Source organism: Crocuta crocuta, unplaced genomic scaffold, assembly GCF_008692635.1.
Source record: "Crocuta crocuta isolate KB4526 unplaced genomic scaffold, BGI_CrCroc_1.0 scaffold587, whole genome shotgun sequence".
Taxonomy (NCBI): domain Eukaryota; kingdom Metazoa; phylum Chordata; class Mammalia; order Carnivora; family Hyaenidae; genus Crocuta; species Crocuta crocuta.
The window spans coordinates 1,844,520-1,865,190 of record NW_027532403.1 but is presented as its reverse complement, the minus strand read 5'-3'; the positions used below and the strand labels follow the sequence as shown (position 1 = coordinate 1,865,190).

The 20,671-nt window shown below is 35.8% G+C and overlaps 1 protein-coding gene across 1 annotated transcript in view; it reads left to right on the top strand.

The window, feature by feature from the left end:
* COL25A1 (collagen type XXV alpha 1 chain) overlaps nucleotides 1-20,671 on the top strand; it is a 450,359-nt gene that overhangs the window by 404,252 nt on the left and 25,436 nt on the right. Inside the window, exons 20-29 of the mRNA XM_077778460.1 lie at nucleotides 1,324-1,392; nucleotides 2,397-2,441; nucleotides 3,957-4,001; nucleotides 5,088-5,165; nucleotides 10,661-10,684; nucleotides 11,297-11,341; nucleotides 14,683-14,727; nucleotides 17,271-17,351; nucleotides 18,532-18,594; nucleotides 19,230-19,280. Of these exons, the coding sequence (XP_077634586.1) occupies nucleotides 1,324-1,392; nucleotides 2,397-2,441; nucleotides 3,957-4,001; nucleotides 5,088-5,165; nucleotides 10,661-10,684; nucleotides 11,297-11,341; nucleotides 14,683-14,727; nucleotides 17,271-17,351; nucleotides 18,532-18,594; nucleotides 19,230-19,280 (546 nt within the window). The remainder of the gene's footprint in view (nucleotides 1-1,323; nucleotides 1,393-2,396; nucleotides 2,442-3,956; nucleotides 4,002-5,087; nucleotides 5,166-10,660; nucleotides 10,685-11,296; nucleotides 11,342-14,682; nucleotides 14,728-17,270; nucleotides 17,352-18,531; nucleotides 18,595-19,229; nucleotides 19,281-20,671) is intronic.

The following is a 20,671-nucleotide window of genomic DNA, read 5'->3' as shown; positions in this document are numbered from 1 at the left end:
TTCAAATGTTCATACTTTTTGACCCAGCAATTCCCCAACTAGGAATTTAACCTAAGAAAATGACAAGATATATGCCACAAATTTACACACACAAACATATATGTAAAAAATGAAGATTGAATAGTTTTATTTTTTAATATTTAAAAAAATTATTTATTTAAATTCAAGTTAGTTGACATACCATGTAGTAATGGTTTTAAGAGTAGAACCCTGAAATTTACATATAACACTCCATCCATGCTCATCCCAGCAAGTTCTCTCCTTAATGCCCATCACCCATTTAGCCCATCCCCCAACCCACTTCCCCTCCAGCTAACTGAGGATTGCTGCTGGAATACAATCTGTTTTAAATCATAGCTCTCCCACTTTAAGAGCTTTGCAACTTTCACCAAGGTTCTTAACCTGTCTGAGCTTCAGCTTCCTCATCTATAGATTATGGGAACTAATACCTTTCTTATTTGTCCCAGGGATTAAAAAAGAGAGTGCATGTGAAGTGTTTTATGCAGTTGCTGCATTTATCAACAATAATTATAAAATGCACCCTACCCATCTTTAGAACACGAATGAATTCTTACCTCCAGGGATCCAGTCTACACCATTCAAAACCCTATGGGATTTCCTCTTCTCTCATGTATAGCCTTATATCATTCTTTAATTCTTAAGTATTTTGTTTATGTGGATCTTGTCTAACTAGATAATTAGCTCCTGGAGGGTAGTGATCGTGTTCATACTGCATAGAGCTATGAATGTAGTAAAAGGCTGTAACACCTATGTATCTTGCACCATTCTAAGCACTCTGCATTTATAAGTTGTAAGATCAGTACAATAGTTGTCTTCACATTTCAGAAAAAAACCAAGGCTTTCAGAACTTAACTGATTTGTTCCCAAACACAGAACTGGTAAATAACAAAACCAGGATTAAGACCCAGGATATCAGAGTATAATACCTGGCACTCAACCACTTTGTCATCTTCTTCTCAGCAGATCTAAAAAAGTGGCTACAGAAAGAAAACTGTGTCCATGTCCGTGTTGAGATACAATGATGGCCCTTGTCAATTCCTTTTAAAGATCTATTTACCTACATAGGTATCAGGCAGGCATTGCCAAGCCATTTCTTTGTCTATAAAACAGGAATGATACTACAAACATTGAATAATTGTTTTGATTATTAAATGAGATAATCCATGTTGAGATTGCAGGATACGTAGTAAATAATGGTAACTCTGTGCTTTCCTTGATTTTATTCAATTCACTTACTAATCTGCAGGGAGTAGCCTGGGGGTAAAGGAAATTGCCATTTACTTGTTTTGTATTTTGTGACAGGGCGAACGTGGGGAGGCGGGGCCTCCTGGAAGAGGGGAGCGAGGGGAGCCTGGAGCCCCTGGACCAAAGGTCAGTTATTCTTGCATTGGAACTTAGCTTTCTTTAGTTTGGAAATGTGTCCTACTTCCTTCGTTTTTTTAATGTTTTATTTAATTTTGAGAGAGAGGGAACAAGTGAGGAAGGGGCAGAAAGAGAAGGGCACAGAGGATCCAAAGAAGGCTGTGTGCTGACAGCAGCAAGCCAAATGTGGGGCTCCAACTCACAAACTGTGAGATCATAACCTGGGCCCAAGTTGGACACTCAACCAACTGAGCCACCCAGGTGCCCCCTACTTACTTTAGAACATGAAACTCAAATACAGTTCCTCAAGAGTTACTAAAACAGCAAAAATCACAATATATTGAAATGCACACTGGTTCTCCTCAAAAGGAATTTTATAATTCAACTTTTCCAGTTTTCTCTGTTCTATTCAGTGAACAAATTTAGTAACACATCCAAATGTAAAAAGGGAGGTGCTGTCGTATTAACATGTTATCACTCAATGTGTATTAAAGCTTACTGAGAAAAATGTTGATATATGCTGTGTTAGTTTCTGTGGTAACTTGAAGGTGTGTAACACCCTGAAAATATCAGATCTAAGGATTTATTTGGCTGTTTAGTCTTTATTCCTCTACACTTGCTACAAACTAATATGGCGACACTTTATTCTAATAACCCATCCTAGAGACACAGGAAATGATTTGCTCTTTGATGAAAAAGAAATGTGTGCCAACACTGTTGAAACTAATGAGGATTATTCACAGAGCACTTCCTATCCACTGATGGGTGGGCTGTCTTCAGAATTATAATGGAATGAAGGTGGTGGAGACACCAAGGAATGAACTGGTGATATGGTGATAACTGCTTATGCTTAGTTGTTATAGCAGTCAACATGATATAGAGCCATATACTGAGGCAGTTAAAATAAAGTGTTTCCATTTTTCTTCCTTATTCTAAGTCACTGCTAATTTCTTTTTTCTGTTCTTATCTCTTCTGTCATTTTTCTTTTCCATCTTCATATTCTCCTATAATAGGGGAAACAAGGTGAATCAGGAACTAGAGGCCCAAAGGGGTCAAAGGTCAGTAACCAAGTAACCATTTAATGTCACAGGAGGCCTTCAAGAGTTGTAGCTTTTGCCTCTTCCGCAGAGAATCACGTTTTAAACTCTCTGACAGTGGGATTGCATTATTTCCATCCTAATATCTCAAAACAATTGGTTTGTTTCATCTTGCTCATTTTGTGTGTTCTTGTGCATCAGACTATTCTTTAAGAGAAGCTGTATTTCCTATTACATAAGATTAGCTTCTTTGGAATAAAAATGCTTTATTTAATTTACATTATGTAGGGGATAATCTTATTTTTTATTTCCTGACTGTCTTTATGGTAAACGTTCAAATGTTCAAATTGTACTTTGCTTTAAGTCAGTTGACTCCCTCCATGGCATTAAAATTTCACCACCAATTGAAATACTTTCCTTTTTCATGCTTTATATAATATCTGCAATAATCTATATATTCAGCAGAACCATGTTAAGATGTTATCAGCTAATAACATGAAAAAGTGGGTGAAAAATGAGGAAACAGAGACCAGAAGTTATTAATTCTCTATTCATAGCAAATTTAATTCTTATGGTCAGTGTTATCAGTATAATGTGAGTAGAGAAAAGATTAAAATCTCTTTTCCTGCTTACCTTCATTGGTCCCTATCAATTTTATGAAATATGTAGAAAGGCACATTAAAATGCTTTGAATTCTACTTAGGAAAAGGACTCTGCCAATTTAAGGCTGTCTTAAAAAACTTTCAAATCTATGTACGTTCAAATCTCTTCTCCAAAGTTTCTGTTTAGACTTTTAAGAATTTTCAGTGCTCTCAGAGTGATGTATGTGTGGTTTGATGCGTGGACTATTCCTAGTTTCTCTCAAGGTTGGGTAATAGCACCATGAATGGAACTTGAGAAATTTTTCATATTACATTGGAAAAACAAAGCTGCCTTTGCCCCACCCCTGACCTTCAGCCCTGCCAACCTGCTCGAGCCAGCTGCTGTCCACTTCAGCACCTTCTGAGTGTTAAAAGGCCTATGCCTCTGGAGAAACGTTTCCTTAGATCTTCATTATTATCTAAAAGAGGCCTCACTGGTGACCTTTCCCTTCTAAACTCCTCCAGAATGAGCTCTCTGTTCCTTCCCAGTTCAGATTATCTAGATTTTTACAGCTCAGTTGATTGGCTCTTTTTCCCTTTGCCCCAAATAAAAACAAGAACATGGCTCAATCTGGGAGGTAAAAGCTTCTTTGAGTATCATAGAAACCACTTGTTTTGCTTTTGAAGATCCCTAGTAAGAGAGTTACTGTATATATTTTTGTTCCAAGATACTCTGTCATCTGAAAGGGGAATTTTAATTTGCTTATGGTGCATCTTAATGGAGCATTTGCTGTGTCAGGGGTTATTGTTCTTCTAGTTGTTATTTCCACTTCAGAAGTTCATATCGAGAGTGCTGCTGCATGGTATTAAATACATCCTTAGATATGAGATATTTCTGGGCTGTTGGTCTCACTAGTAATTCAGCTTTTTTTTTTTTTCTTTTTACTGGGGAAAGGGTGATCGTGGAGAGAAAGGGGACTCTGGAGCCCTGGGACCAAGGGTGAGTACATCTCTCATCTAGGCTTTTGGCCCCCTATAAGCCCAGATTTGACTCATGTGTCCACGTGGCTTTTCACAAGGCACCAGGAATAACAATACCCAATAATAGCACTGGAGGTACACTCTGATTACTTCTGCTGCTGCTTCTTTTTTTCTTCTTTTTTTATTTTAGTCACCTGGATCAATGAGTGTAGAGATTTTAACACATAAAATAAGCTCCACAAGAAGAAGTTCTAAAGAACTCTTGCCACTTTCTCTCTGCTAAGTGAGCAAGAGCAAGCCCATAACCATCCAGTTAATACAATTTTCCACTTTTCAATTATAAAAAAAGCACTACCCCATATTTCCAAAGCCTTTTTTAAAGACAGGCAGGGAATTAGGACATGACTAATAGAAATTCAGTGGCAGAGCTAATAAGTAGGGTAGATGCCTTATATTGGTTCCCTATTTGGTTAAATGCTAATGGAATTCTATTCCTATTGAGAAAGACAAGCATTTCCTGTCAGAACAGTGTTCCATCTTCTTAAAGAATAAGGAAACAATCTATGAGATGTAGATGACTAGAAAGAGATTAGGAGTTGCGTTAATAAATACTGTGTTAAAGCCAACAAAATGCTGTAAGTCAAATTAGATTAGCCTACATTTTATAGTTTTCAGAAAACAGTCTCAGATATTGAATCCTTTCTCTTCTTTTAAAATCAGATTTCATGTCTTTAATCTACCATCTATAGGAAGTTAAAAATGCTTGCCTCCAAACCATGAGAGACTCTTGAATGCTGAGAACAAACTGAGAACTCATGGGTATGGGGGGTGAGGGGGGAGATGGGCATGGAGGAGGGCACTTGTGGGGATGAGCACTGGGTGTTATATGGAAACCAACTTGACAATAAACTATTTGTAAAAAAAAAAAGTTTCCCTCCTTTGAAATAAAGACAAAATTTGAACATGATTATTCTAAAGTGCAGTTGGGCCATGCAAGGAATTGATGCTCAGAGAGGGTATATGTTGCTATTTCTGTTTTTGTCACAATCCCTTGTACAACCTAGCCCAACTTCCATGATTTTCCCTTGGTTGGTTTTCTTCATAGGGTCCACCTGGTCAAAAGGGAGATCAAGGAGCCACTGAGATCATAGACTACAATGGCAACCTCCACGAAGCCTTGCAGGCAAGTGACTGCCTCCTACCCTGGCACAGTGACACTGATGAGCACCCATGTAATGTATGTAAATATCAGCTTCCACCCCCACCCCGGCATCCCAGAGGGCTCTACTGCTCAAAGCACACCTTCTTCCTGATCTCCTGAGCCCATCTCCTTCTCCCTGTCCCAGTGTATCCTCTTTATTTCTCAGCATTTTTCAATCTTTCCTTTTTTTCCCTTCTGCCTTCAGATATGTTTTAATGCTATCTGGTTTAAACCTTCATTCATTTTGCCAGTCTTTGTCTCCTTTGCTTTAAAAGCAAGTGTAGCAAAGCAATTAAGAGACTTGTAGCTCTGGAGTCAGAGCTGCCTAGCTGCAAATCTCTTGCTTACTAAGTTCATGACCTAGAAACAAGTTATTTAACTTCTCTGTGCCTCAGTTTTCTTGTCTGTAAAAAGAGGATAGTAGTAATACCTGCCCTTAAGGGTTGTTATGAGAAGTAAATGGCTAAATACCTACTATACACTTAGAAGTGCCTGGCACATAGTAAGTCTTCTAAATAGGTATCTCTTACTGCTGCTACCATTCATAATATAATGTGTTATTACCATAGAAAAATACCTATAGAGTAAGAATCCATAGACTATGTGGCTTATTTCTATTACCTTTGCTTCCTATTCACCTTTTTCATGCTTAGACTTTGGCATTCTAGCCTATATCAACATTCTGTTGAAACCTCTCTTAGAAAGGCCAACAGTGACCTCTAGATCAATCTCACTGTACTCATCACCCTTGATTTTCTGTGATGCTTATGCTAAACCATCTTCCTTTTGAAACTCGTTCTTTCCGGTTTTTTTAATCCTCTAATTTCTTCTAGGTTTCTTCTTAATATTTCCAGTTTCTCTGCCATACTTAATTTTTGGTATCCTCAAGTCTCTGATCTTTTCTTGGTTCAGGCACTTCCTTTGTGTTCTTCTGTGTTGTGTTTTCCAAATCTTTCACCCTCCACATCTGATTTGCATGTACCTTCAGGTGTCTCAGAATACTTCCACTATAGATGCACCATTGCCTTCTCATCTCCCACCAACATACACAATTATATTGATTACTTTTCCCACCCATCAAATGATTCCCCTCAACTAATTAATTTCTGTTAGTGAGACTATAATTCTTTAACTTTCTTGAGACAGAACCTTTAGAATCATTTTCAAATATTCTTAGTGCTTCGTCCATTAAATCTCAACAGAGGCTGCCATTTCCTTTTTCAAAGTGTCTCCTGAGGTTGCTTTATTCTCTCCATTCCTAACTTGATCCACATCCTATTTGTTTCAGGGCTAACACTGCAACAGCCCCTTGACCAACTCTTCTAGTCCTAGTGCCTCCCAGCCCTTTCTAACCCATCCTGCGTATCACTCTAAGCTAATTTTCCCAAACCATTATTATTTTGAAGGCTCTGATCTGCTCAGAAACCTAAATGACCACCTTGCCTACTCTATCGAGTCCAGACTTCTCCATTTGACTTCCAAAGCTCTATAATTCTATCTATAATAGAGAATTTCCTATTCTCCACAACACAGATATTCCCTGAGAGTGGCCATGTTTATCATATCCACAAAAATTGCCCTCTTTTTGCCTGGTTCATCCCATTCTTTTTCCCTTTCTTTCATCCATCTAAATCCCATCGAACAACATACTGCTGCCACCCAGATGATTCTTCCTTTCACAACATCAGCAGTCAGGACCCATTAGCCTAATCTTTAATTTTTCTCAAATCACATAATTTATTTTAGTCTCACCTCTTACCAGATTGTAAGTTTCTTGGTGACAGAAGTATATCTCATGCTTATTTTATATCCTCCTATGTACCTGGCACAGGTCTAGGCATATAAATATTGGATAAATGGTTACTGATTGATAAGTGAGTACACTTAGCCTATATGTACAATCCATTTCTTAGCTTGGACGCCAAATTAGTTGTATTAAATATTTGCCATTTTTAACTTGATTGACTTTTTCCCCCCATCTTTATGATTTCACTAACTGTCTAATTATAGTAGATCTACATTTCTATGGGTCCTTTCTACAACTACCATTTTTAACTAGTAAAGCATTTATTAAGTAGTTTTTGCAGAATCTGTTTTCAGTGCAGCTTCTTTTTCTTTTGATTCTTTTTCTTCTGGTAAAATGCAAAGAAAAGCATGCTTACTGCTTGAAGAAATGCTGCTTGGTCAGTATGTGTAGTCAATAGCTTGAAATAGTGTTCCTCAGTACACCTGGATTAGATATAAGCAGTAGCATTTGGCTATTGTCAACTTCTAGAACCAGATTTCTAAATTGTTAATTTTCTCCACAAATTGATAACTGCATGTGGAAAGAGAGAGAGAATAAGAAGTTTTGGTATACCTACTACGTAGGTAGTAGCTTTTACTTATAAAGTAAAAGCATATGTAGCTTTTAATTATAAAGTAAGCTTTCAAAGCTTTTACTTATAAAATAAAGGGACATAGTTTATAACTTAATCTATTGGCAATTAAATTTCTCTTAAACTGCTTTCGGTGTTACCATAATTCTTCCTATCACCTTCAAAAGGTATACATTCTCGTAGCTTCCAAGAAATGCTCTAATATTATAGGCTATGACCATTTCTGGAAAAACTGTGAGTCTTTTAAAGTATCTTTTGCATGAACAGAGTTAGGCCTGAAGCAAGCTACTCTCAGCCTAAAACCAAAAATCTGTTTTGATTTCCCCTCTGCTATTAACTAGCTGAGTCATTTTTGGGAAATCAGTGAGTGTGTCTATACTTCATTGATCTTAGTTGTAAAGATATTTCAAAATAGATTCTTTCTAAGAGCCTATAAAATCTAGTATTATGGTCAAGGTCATTTTTTAGGAGCTCCTGAACATCCTTTATAAATATACATAAATGCACTGTACTTTTAAAACATTGACACCCACATCTTGATATGACAGGATATATGAGCTCAGTTTCTTTTTCTGCCTCAAGTTCTGTATGACAGGAAACCAGTCAGCATCCATTATAGTCTATTAGTTCGTGTTTATATCTCAGCCTAAATAAAGATTTATTGTTTTTTATAAGGTTGTTAGGGCAACTTCGTGTTATGCTTGTAAATAGTTTATAGTTATTTTTTGGAAACTATTTGTTTTCCTAATCTCGTGGAACAAGGGCCCCGAACAAAATCAACTAAGCTAAGCAACCATTAGACTGAGAAGGAGGTAGTAGACGTTTTTTCTTCTAATTCTGTAACCAGTGATGGATATTCACCATCTTGTCCATTTCATTTTATTATCTCCTCCTCTAAAAAAAAATCCAAAAAATATAGAATAATTAGGTAAATAAATGTATATTACAATTATAAAAATGCCACATTAAAAATATACAATTTCATCATTGCCTTTATTGAAAATTGTTATTTACGGAAACATTGCCGTATGCCACTTACTTTGATTTTTAAGTTTCCACAATTAGCAGTAAATCCTCTCCATTTCTGAACTAAAGTTTTTAAAAATGTTCAACACCATCTAAATTAAACCTATTCTCTAATAAATCATGGTGATTTTCAGCTTGCATCATTATGAGACATGAAAGAAAATAAACTTTAATTCTAAAGAGATTCATGTAAGCATTTCAGGGAATAAATCACAAAACAGCTTGCTAGACTTCTACCAATTTACAGTTGCTTCAGCTCATGCCTCCCATTTCACATCGTGCCTCACTAGAGAACAACGTGTCTTTCTTCGTCACTACCAAAAATTCTGGTTTTCCAATCATTCATGGAGTTCAGGAGAGAACCCTGCTGTGTTCCCATAGGTGTAATGTGGAGGAACCAGCCACAAGAAATTTAGTGTGAGCCAACAGCTTTAGGATGTCCCTGTGTGCCCGCATGTGGGTGCTTCAGGGTGGTGGTAAAAGCTATGTTGTTGAGAAGTTAGCTTCGTTTGTCATTTGTTTTTTTATTATTAGCTGGATGAAACCTGCCCTGTGTAACTGTTAGGTCTCACAAAATATAGTTATTTGACAAAATCACGTAAACTCCATCTGTTGAATAGTTCAGTTACCATCAATAATATGCCTTTATTATGTAACTCATTATAAAACACATTGTTTTCCTTACATTTAAAACAAAAAAGGCAAAATAGTTTTGTGTCCAGGTGGAAAATGAATTCAAATATGGTACATTTGGAAAACCTCAGAGAGTTGAAATTGTAAACACCCTTCCCTTTCTAAACTTTTAGGATTCTTTTAGGATTTTTTATAGTTAAAAATATATGATTGGAGAGCAATGATAAAGAAATTATTTCTACTCTATAATACTCTAATAGCCTTTTTAAAAATGACTTGCCTACTTACAGGAGCAAAGAAGTAGCTTTCTCATAGCAATAAATCTGACTCTGATTCTAGGTGAATCCCTTGATGGAAAGTAAGTGGTACCTTATGTTACACAGATATGATAGTATAAAAACTAGGCCTTGATATTTTTTTTAAACTTGCTCCTAGTACGTGATCACTATGCCTTTTGTCTTAGAAGCACTGGTGGTTTCTTTCCTACTGTGTTTTCCATGAAGCTGTAATGACAGTGACTGATTTTATCATAGTATACAAACCATTTGTACATGTGCATAAATATATTGTTTTCTAAGGAATGATGAGTCCATGTCACTAAAGACCCAAGTATTCAAAATAAGATCTGTAATACTGGGATTATTTTTTACAACAACAATAATAAACAACAGCACCAATGGCAACCTGAGTCAGAAATGGGACTGGAGGAGTGGAAAACAAAGGGATGGTGTCAAACCAATATTCACAAGTTTACATGTAACTGGATAACGTGTTTCTTTGAGCAGAGTTCCTGATGGAAAATGTGCTCCCTCTATAACCAGATCACGGGGTGATTGGCTCTACAGAAGTCTTTGCACAGGACTTAGACTAGAAAACATGAGTGCAGAAACAGTTCATGGATTAAGGGTCAGATGTAGTGGAGATTCATTATTTAACAGAATAAATTTTATTATAGTACTTTACACTAAGAAACTAGATGAATTCCATGTCACCTCTTATCTTTACTTACACATACAATTGGACATTTCCACTTTCTCTAATTTAAGTGCTCTAGAATGGAACTCAGTTCACAATTATGCCGACAAACCTCTACTGTACACCATTTAACTACATACACTTTTTTAATCAGGTGAATTAAAACTTTGACATTTTCTTTGTTCTTTACACATAGATTTTTTTTTAAAGAAAACTCTAAAAATGGTTTTAAAAACAATCTTTATCAGGTGATGAATGGAGTTCTGACCTCACCCCCAAAACCTTTATTACTGTATTGTGTTCATTTAAAGATAGGTTAATATGTCCTCAATATCTTCTCAATCCCTTATAAGACATCAGGCTTCCCAAAACATATTCAAAAATTTGATCATTTCAGAAATGTATTATTGTACTTTGGCACACAAAATAGGTAACTCTGTCTTTGTCAATACATTTTCCCAACAGAGGATTACCACCTTAACTGTCACGGTAACTCCTATGCATGATTTCTGTGGTTTGTGACTTTGTGGTGTTGATGCATGCCAATCATAATGGTACTAATGTAGCAATTGTTGCTATCTGGTATTTAGTTTTATGTCTTCTTATTAATAACTTTTACAACATTTGCCCCAATTAAACCACTTTGTCTGCTTAGTGAAAAAGACCAAAAGAAAGTTATTGTTACTTTTCTTAAAGTTTTCCATCCTATAATAATGTGGCTTTGTTCTTTAGAGTTTGGGAAATCAAATCCTTTGTGTGTGGGGGGAAGACTGGGTGTCTAGAAACACAGGTAATATTAGCATGCTAATTCATCCCAAGGAGATGAATGTGGAACATAGCAGCAATTTTACATTATGTTATAGAATCAACTCAAAAGCATCTTCAGTGTTATTTTACCTAACTGTATTGATAGTTTTGCACAGAAGTAGGTAATTTTTATACTTACATAACAGATGAAACTTGTCCTCCTTGCAAATTAATGTTGGGGGATGTTTGATTATGACAGAAATAAGGGAAGTATATAGTGCACTTACTATTTAAAGCATAAATTGTAATACATACACTCGCTGCTTTTTAAAACTTTGTCTTTTCTTGATTTAGGGTCCCCCTGGACCACCTGGACCTCAAGGACTACAAGGGCCAAAGGTCATTCTTTATTTTACTTGTTTCCATTTACCAGTTATGGTACAGAGAATCCCACCATAAATAGATGTATCTTTGAAAAATCATTCTTAGAAAATGCTAGAGAAGCTAAGATCAGCAATATTGCTTAAGGCAGCCAAGAATGGACACTGAGGTCTGGGCTGAAGAGAGAGGGAATCAGAAATAAAAAGGAAAATTAGCAAAGAAGGGAGAGAAAAAAGAATAACATTAAAGGGAGGACACTGAGAAAAACAGAATATTAAATTAGGAAAAAACAAGTTTTATAGAAATTATAAAGGTAAAGGGCCACTCAATGTAGTATATGAAAAACGGAAAATATTTATATAGAGGAGACTGAAGAAAAATTTATTCTAACACTAAAAAAGATTTTTTTCGATTAATTCTTTTGTAATAAAAAGAATAAGAAGCTTTAGCATGATGCATTCACAGATGACAATTTGAGGAATCATTTTTGAATCACTTTTTATAGCAAATCTTATTGTATATTCAGACATTCTGCTATTTAAATCTTATCTCATGAAACATATCAACTATGAACAGCAAACACCTAGAATTACTTGATTATATCTCAAATTTGTCGGTGGTTTTAGCTTTAGCTCTCCAAACTTAAATTTAGTTATTTAACCAAATTTGAGCAATTAATGTATGGCTAGTGTCTCTCACTTTTTAGAACTGAGCTATATCATAGTGTTGAAATAGAACTTTCATCATTGGATTTTTGTAGGAGATTCAAGTGATTTTAAAATCCATTTTTTATTGATGCCTTTTAAAGCAGTTTATTTTCTAAATCTGTCACACACACACACACACACACACACACACCAGCTTTTATACTCCTTAAGATACTTAAAAACAGAAAGCTAGCACATAGAAAGTAGTTTTTCTATTATAAAAAGGAATATAAAGTAAAATATTACCAAGGTCCTTACCCATATAAGATTTATTTAGAACACAGAGCCTAATTTTAAATAGATCTCATGTATAACATTATTGTAAGTTTTGGGATTTTTAACTTTCTATTTCTCTATCACATTCTGGGCCCTTAGAGATGGAACACAAAAATTCTCCATTTATACAGTCTTTGTTCCTGGTGAGCAAGTCAGCCTGGATCCCTACTGGCTAATATCTTGGTGAGCTGGACTAGATAGCAGAGGAGGAAATCTGCAGATTCCTTTTTCCTCTGTGTAGAGTCAACTAGGATCTAAATTCCTTGCTTCTGTGCCAAACACATACCTCTTTCCTTATACACCTCAAAAGCTTCTAGGACTTTACTCTTCTTTAAAGCCCAAAGACCTACAGCCATCCAAAGGATACAAATCCCTAGCCATGAAGGGATAGTGTTAAAACATATACACCCTCCCCCTGTTTTATAATCTAATCGCTATTCATTTTTTAATTCATTTATTGAATAAGTGATTTTTGAGCCTCTACTCTGTGATAGGGACTAATATCTAACAGAGATACCCGAGTATAACAAGATGTTTCAGCATGGAGCTTACAGTTTAGAATAAGTAAAAGCAGAATTCCTAATAAATAGAATAAGTGCTTTGATGAGGAGTGCATGCTATGGATGTCCGTACAAGAAGGCTCCTCAGTCTTAAGAGTCAATGATGGCTTTGAGCTGAAACTGAAAGACAGGAGGAAGCTGGCCAAATGACTGTCTTGACAAGTGAGCTGTGGGAGGGAGTTAGTCATACTCCCTTCCCTCCCACGCCAGCTGGCCTTCCCACTATACTGTCACTCTACCCCACCCCACACACTGCACAATGATCTTGTAATTGAGATCTTGGGCTGACTGATAAAATTGTTCATGCTTTCCTTGATCTCTCCTTGAGAAGGTTGGAATAACTGGGGTGAGATGTGCCTATGATCAAGAGTCAGCAAATGCAGCCCAAGTCAAGTGTAGAACCCATTTGCACAAGGAACTCAGCCTCAGGCAGAAGGGGAGCCTATTCAATTAGTGTTTCTCTTTCCTTTATCAAACAAGGATTGTTTGACTTCTTACACATCAAGTAACTCTTTATAAACTACATTTGATGAGTGAAAGATAAATTCATAACTCATGAGTTTTGTTTTCTTTTAAACACTTGCGGGTCACACTTTGAAGGTAAAAGCTTAGCAAAACAATCATTATTGGACCCAAAGTGCTGACAAGCATTCGGAAAGAATGAAACTAAGGCTTAGCCAGGTGCATCCAACCTCGGCAGACTTGTTTGTGGCAAAATAAACTTTGCTGCTACCACAAAGAATGGGAAATCAGGAGTAAGGAAAGGCTTTTTCTCCCCCCCCCCTTTTTTTTTCAATACATTTGTTTGTCAGGCTTTCTTTCACTGGAAAGCTCAAATTTCATGCTGTGGCCGATACTCTCTTAAAAGTTTTTACCAGGGAAAGGATCTCTAAGAATTTCAATACTGTGGTTTATACATCATCAAACAGGCCTTTCTAGAAAAATATAGTCAAGTCAACTCCCTTGAAAATCTGTCTGTGAGGCAGGCCACTCACACTCAGGAGAGCTGACTTTACAAAGTTTCCACCGTATGGGAGTCAGGGATATTTATAATGGGATCTACAAAAGTGACTCATGGATCTAGAATAATATCTTACCTTTCAAAGAATTTGTTTGTTCAGTACTTCTCCAAATGAAAAATGACTAGACCTTTGTCAGTTGGATAAATATCTAGCACATTGTTTAAATTTGTTTTTAATGTGTCATCTTCAATTAAGATAAAATAGATAGATTTGGAGTTTGTCAGGGTTTATAATACATCATAATATGAATAGTAAACTTTAATTCATTCCTAGCATAGTATAGGTTATTGAACTGATCCAAAAGTAATTTTATGGATTAAGATATTGTCTAACTGATTATATCTGGAAATAGCACACTCACAATCATGGATCTGTATCCACTGTTCAAATGGTGCCAGTTAAAACATTACATTCTATTTTTAAGTTAACTGTCACGTTTTTGCCTTTTTTCCCAAGTTAGAGAAAAAAATTAACTGAGGCATATAGGTTGTTGTTACAGGATATGGTCAGCCTTCAAATGATCTCTACCAGTTTTCTTTCACCATTTTTTCCTTTAGCCTGAATCTCACATGGGGCAAAAAACAAAAACATTGGCTCTTAGCTACCTATAAGTATTGTTTCATGTAATCTTCAAGAAAATGTTATTTCACTTAGTTTTGATATGCTATGATGTAACCAAGTATTCTTGGGTTATGATGCCTTTGCTGAAAAGTCAAATTGTACTATTACCAGCCAGCATCACTTTTACTTACCAATGATGAATGGAGGTAAGCAATCACTTTTTATTTTAACAGGGAGAGCCAGGATCTCCAGGAATCCCAGGAGTTGATGGAGAGCAGGTAATTTTCAAAGATACATACTGTCATTTAAAGCATCATTATTGATCACCCCTTTTATTATAGATTTGGAGCCAAAAAGACATGAGTGTTGATATATGATCTCCTCTCTCTTTTTTCACCATCTGTTGTGGAGATTACATTAACTCTAAAAAGCAATTGGCTTTAAATTAGACATTAGTTTTCTTTGTAGAAACATACAAGGGATATGACATTTTGTGTTAATACTCCTTATCAATCTACCAGTGACACTTCTGTGAATTTTTATTAGACTTATAAGATCACTATCAATTTAGTAAGAATAGCCTAATTTTTGTAAGTGAATACTAACAGTTCAAGATTATAATCAGTCAACCAAAGCTTCCACAAAGTTAGATATTGCTTGTGTGTGTTATTCTGACAATATTTTTTTCCAAATAAAGATTACACCTAATTTTCAAGATCCCTAGAAAAGACAGAAACAAATGGGGCACTTGCACCTACACAGAATATGTCAGTATATCCCCAATGGTTTCCCTGAAATCAGAGGTTAGCAAACTTTTTCTATAAAAGACCATATAGTAAATGTTTTAGGCTTTATAGATCACATAGAGTTTTTGTCACAGATTTTTTTTATCTTAATACCCCTTAATTTTTTTCAAAAGATTCATCTTGTGCAAAAATAATCCCTGGGCTGGATTTGGCCTCAAGCTGTTGTTTACCTCTGGCCAGAAAGAATCTGACTAAGGAGAATATGGACACTATTCTTAATTCAGAGTCAAATCACAATTGTTAGCTTCAAGATATTTGACATTTTCTGGGCTTCCATTATTAACCCAATAAATGACTAAAATCAAGAAGATCATAAGAAATCAAGAGGATTCTTGATACAGTGAGTGAAATATGCTCTTCGGGAGATAGTATTAGATAAGAACATTAAATTCAAGAGTTATTTTAATATCAGAGTTGTATACTGAAGTCATATAATGTCACATAAAATAAATGTGATAGTTAAAAAAAAAAGACTTCTGGTGATAATGCTATTATTAATCAGAGATCACAGTAGCATTTAAAAATATAGTTGTATTCCCAATGCTAGTCATTAAAAATAATTAGTTTAACGTGCATAAAGATACTGTATGGTCCCTACATACATAGTAGCTGGGTTTATTCTACAGGATCTACAAGGTCTACTTCTGCTACTGAGTCCAGTAGCAGGGATGGGCTGCACTGCTGCTCTCCATCACTAGATTCCTAAAACCAACCAGGGGCTGATTAACTAATTAGATCATCTACTACCCATTCAAACACCTATCTAGCCACCCACCTAGCAAGTGGTTCTGAACTAACTGCTATGAAATAAGTATAAGTAAAGAAAAAAACCTATTCCTGTCCTGAAATAGGTTTTGATATGGAAAAGATGACTAGCTTTGTGCAGCCAGGAGTCCCTTACTACCAGAACTATCAACATCCTGCTTAAAAATGGGCCCTCTGGTCATATGATAGTGAAGCTCTTGGGATGAAAATGCTTAATAATACAAATCCATTTCATTGTTATTATTGCAAATGTCAGATTTGTTAGCATTCAAAATATACATTTATCTATTTACTCACTGTAAAAGAAGAATAAAATAGCATCATGGGGGAGTCTGGGTAGTTCAGTCGTTGAGCGTCTGACTCTTAATTTTGACTCAAATCATGATCCCAGAGTCCTAGAATCAAGCTCTGAGTCAGGCTCTGCACTGAGTGTAGAGTCTGCTTAAGACTTCTCTCACTCTCTCTCTTTCTTTCTCTCTCTCCTGTCCCCCTTGTCCCTCTCCCCTGTGCATGTTCTCTCTCTTAAAAAAAAAGAAAGAAAGAAAGAAAGAAAGAAAGAAAGAAAGAAAGAAAGAAAGAAAGAAAGAAAGAAAGAAAGAAAGAAAAGAAAGAAAGCAAGCAAGCACCATGTATCACTTCATTGGGATGTCATGAGAATAAAATAAGAATACTGTGGAAAAGTTGAAGTATTTGTAAGCTTGAATGAACTCTGATGCCTAAAGACCAGGTACCTAATAATTGGTGCCTACATTATATATCTTTCTATATACTGAACCATTGAAAAGTGATGGTGATTGGAACTTCCTCCTGCTTTTAAGAGGCATTGGAGAGTACGGTGGATGGAGATGGGAGAAGTTTATTTGAACCTTTGTTATTATAACGCTAGTCCTGATTCAAAATGTGTATTGTACTGCTCAGAATTCAATCCCTTAAATTGTTTTCAGGACCATTGATATTGAATTAGCTGCCAGATAAAAATATAGAATCAGGAGAAATTTTGTTAACACCTAGATTCATGATTTTCATACTCAAATGGCCTAAGTAATAGAGTCTAATCCCTTCTATTCCATGAGACAATAATATATTGGTTCAGTGTAGAAGGTTGCTATAAGAAATAACTAGCAGTGAAAATCAGAATCATCTCAGCATTGGACCACCCACTGACAAGATTGATCTGGAATTCTGTTTTCCTTAGAATGTTACTATCAAGTGTCAGTGTGATTCTTACGTTCAAACCATATCATTTGTAGGGACTTAAAGGCTCAAAGGGAGACATGGGGGACCCAGGTATGCCAGGTGAAAAAGGAGGAATCGGACTTCCTGGATTACCGGTATGTTTATACTTTTCAGGGTGTGTTCATATTAAGATAAATTAAATCATAAAAGAGTTAGGGGTTCCTCGGTGGCTCAGTCAGTTCAATGCCTAACTCATGGTTTCATGATCTCGCTCAGGTCATGATCTCATGGATTTGAGCCCCACATCAGACTCTGCACTGCCAGTGCAGAGCCAGCTTGGGATTCTCTCCCTCTCCCCTTCTCTCTGCCCCTCCCCCATTCACACTGTGTCTGTCTCTCTCAAAATAAATAAATAAACTTAAAAAAAAAAAGAGTTATATGGTTACTTGCAGTCTCATCTAGTGGTTCATGTACTATTTTTATTTTTAAATATTTGAGGTATTGTTGGTTAATTACTCCAACTGGGGCACTAAAACAAGTTTTAAAACATCTAACCAAATTTATTATAAAGTAAATTTTCATGTTTTCTTGAATTATTTTCATCAGAAGATAGAAAGATAAATATCGTTTATCACTTTTAGTATGCATAGGATGGTGGTAATTGATCATTTTTTAATAAACCATAATTTAACAATTAACAAACTGAAAAGTATAAAACAATTTTACAAGTTACTCTTTAAAAAGTGCTCTCTTTGTGTGAATGGAATGGTGTTTTTATGACTTTCCCCTACAATTTTTACTGAGGATTTGGAAGAGAAAAATTTTTTAAATGTAGAAGTAGAGAGATAAGTATTGTTAACCCTATTTTCAGCTAATAAACCTGAAACTTCGTTTTCATCCTCAGTCATTAAATCATGGGATTAAAAAAAAAATGTAGAAGACTTCACTGCCCTGGGCCTATTTTAAAACAAGGAAGTGTATAAATGTCAATGAAAACTGAGTTAAAAGACTGACCTTTGCTATTTAAAGTGAGCACCACCACAAAAAAATATAACATTTATAATCTGATATATTTAATAATGTATAAGTTTAACCAATCACATCTAACCTAGTTTTTATTTACTTTAAATTGTAGTTCACATATCACCCACTGCCCTAGAGATTTGGAGAAGCATGTTGTTTGAGGCTCAAATGCAAGGAGATAAATCCTTTGTATATTGTGTGCATAAGACTATAAAAATTTCAAAAGGATGTTGGGCTTGGGGAGAAAATTCAGTTGTTTTCTTATACTTTGGAAACAACTTTACCAACTCAGCTCTTCCTGGTTATTCATAGGGTGCCAATGGAATCAAAGGAGAAAAAGGAGACTCCGGATTGCCGGGTCCTCAGGGTCCTTCCGTAAGTTGATGGTGGCTGAACTTCATGGTTCCTAAAGAACTCTAAAACAGGCCTTTTATTTCCCCAGTTCAATCTGTGTCAGATGGCTTATCAACAGTAGAGAAACTGTGAACCTCTTCGATTGTCAAACTGTAGAAAAATGTCTGTCAGCCTTGTACAATGAGACACAAAGTGTCTCAGACGTCTGAGTTAAAAGCAGTTTTTTAGGGGACTGTCTAATCCTCAGGAGAACATCAATGGTTTTCCCATAACACGTTTGAGTAGAGCTTTGTGATGACAGAGGATACTTTTTTTTTCTTCCTCCAGAGCCCTGTTGCTGCTCAGGGAAATATTTGAGGGTTCATTGGTGATTGTGGTATTATAGCATCTCTTGATGACTACTCTCTTTTCTTTTAATGCACTTTAGATTTATTCTGTACTTTTGTAAAACAGCTGTATTTTTTTTTAAGTTTTTTGTTGTTGTTTTTCTCATGAAGGAATTTCTAAATGTAAAGAATCAAATGTGTCACTTCTTCTAGTATCCTTCTTCCTCTGCAGCTATTAATGGCCTTAGCAGAACCCCAGCACAAGATTCAAGCCAAACTGCCTTATCTAAATGAAGTAACCAAATCCATGTTTATTTTTTGGATGTACAGATCATAGGCCCACCAGGCCCGCCAGGCCCCCACGGTCCACCAGGCCCCATGGTAAGCCTCTCTTCTCTACAAAATGTAATCATGTATTTATGAGCATGCTGCTAGAAAAAACAGGAACACATCCCTCAAAACATCCAGCCTGTATTTTGTACTGCTCTCTGTAGAATGGACAGAAAATACGAGGTGCTGAGATATCTGACTTTACACTACTGTCTTTCATTCCCCCCAAACACATGTCTTAAAAAGGGATAGAGTTGTTTTGTGATAGGAGAGTCAAAGATAGATTTGACAAGCTTTACTCCAATTTCCAGTATGAACATCAAAAAAATTATCTTAAGCAACCACTGTTTAGGCTGTTCGTAGAATAACAAGATTAATAATTGTGGCCATTAATGAGTGTGTGTAGCCAACTTTGATTGAAACATTTTAATAAGATGTTTAATAGGAACATTTATAAAATAATATGAGAAAAACTGTAGATGACCTATATTGTTGCTTATTTTTCTTTTCACCTTTATGGTACTCTGGAGGATCCAGTGTTTACCACAAGTATCCCTCAGACAATGGCCATGCCTTCACAGAACTGCCATCTGGGGAGGAAGGCAGCCATTAAACCAGTGTAATTCTCAAAATGTCCACCTAATGGCACTAGTGTTAAGGCTAGAACATTGAAGGTGGAGTGCTTCAACTGCTTGTGACTTGGGCAGGATGGGTACAAGTCAGGTAGCCTCTAAGGTCATATTCATTCCTAAGGTCTCTCAATAAACTCCATGTCTTCAGTCATACAGATTAAATAAACTGTGGGTCATGTTTTCCCCCTAGAGCATCACTGGAATGATCTAAACCACAGAACATAGCCCCAGATACAATCATCTATTTCTTACTAACTACCATTTATTTCATATCATTAAATAGTTATAATTAACATTATTTTCTTAAAACTAAAGAATTCATTAAGAATTAACCAAATGGCATACTTTTGGCTTTTTTATTACTCCCTCCGCTTTGAGTTAGAAGATTAAAATTTTAAATGCTGTATCTTATTCATATCATAAAATTAATTAGTTTAAAGGGATTTTACACCATTACCACAGATAGCAATAGATAAGAATATTTGATAAAGTAACAGCCATTTCCTGAAAATGTTTATCCACTACTCATCTAAAGGGAAAATATTATTCCAATGTAGACCTATATAACAAATATTTGTATATTGCTTGACAAAAGTTTTCCTTACTGTTGTATGATTTCACTGTTTGGTATTTAAATACTCCTCCCTCCAAAGAGTTAATTTAAATCACTTGAAAAGTTTAAAGCAATCCACAGTACCTTTAGGTAATTTAGGTTAGCTAATTAGTCCCTATAGTTAGATTTTCCACAAAATACAGGAGAAAAGCCCTGATTCATGTATGCATTATAACTTCCTTCCATTAAACAACTGT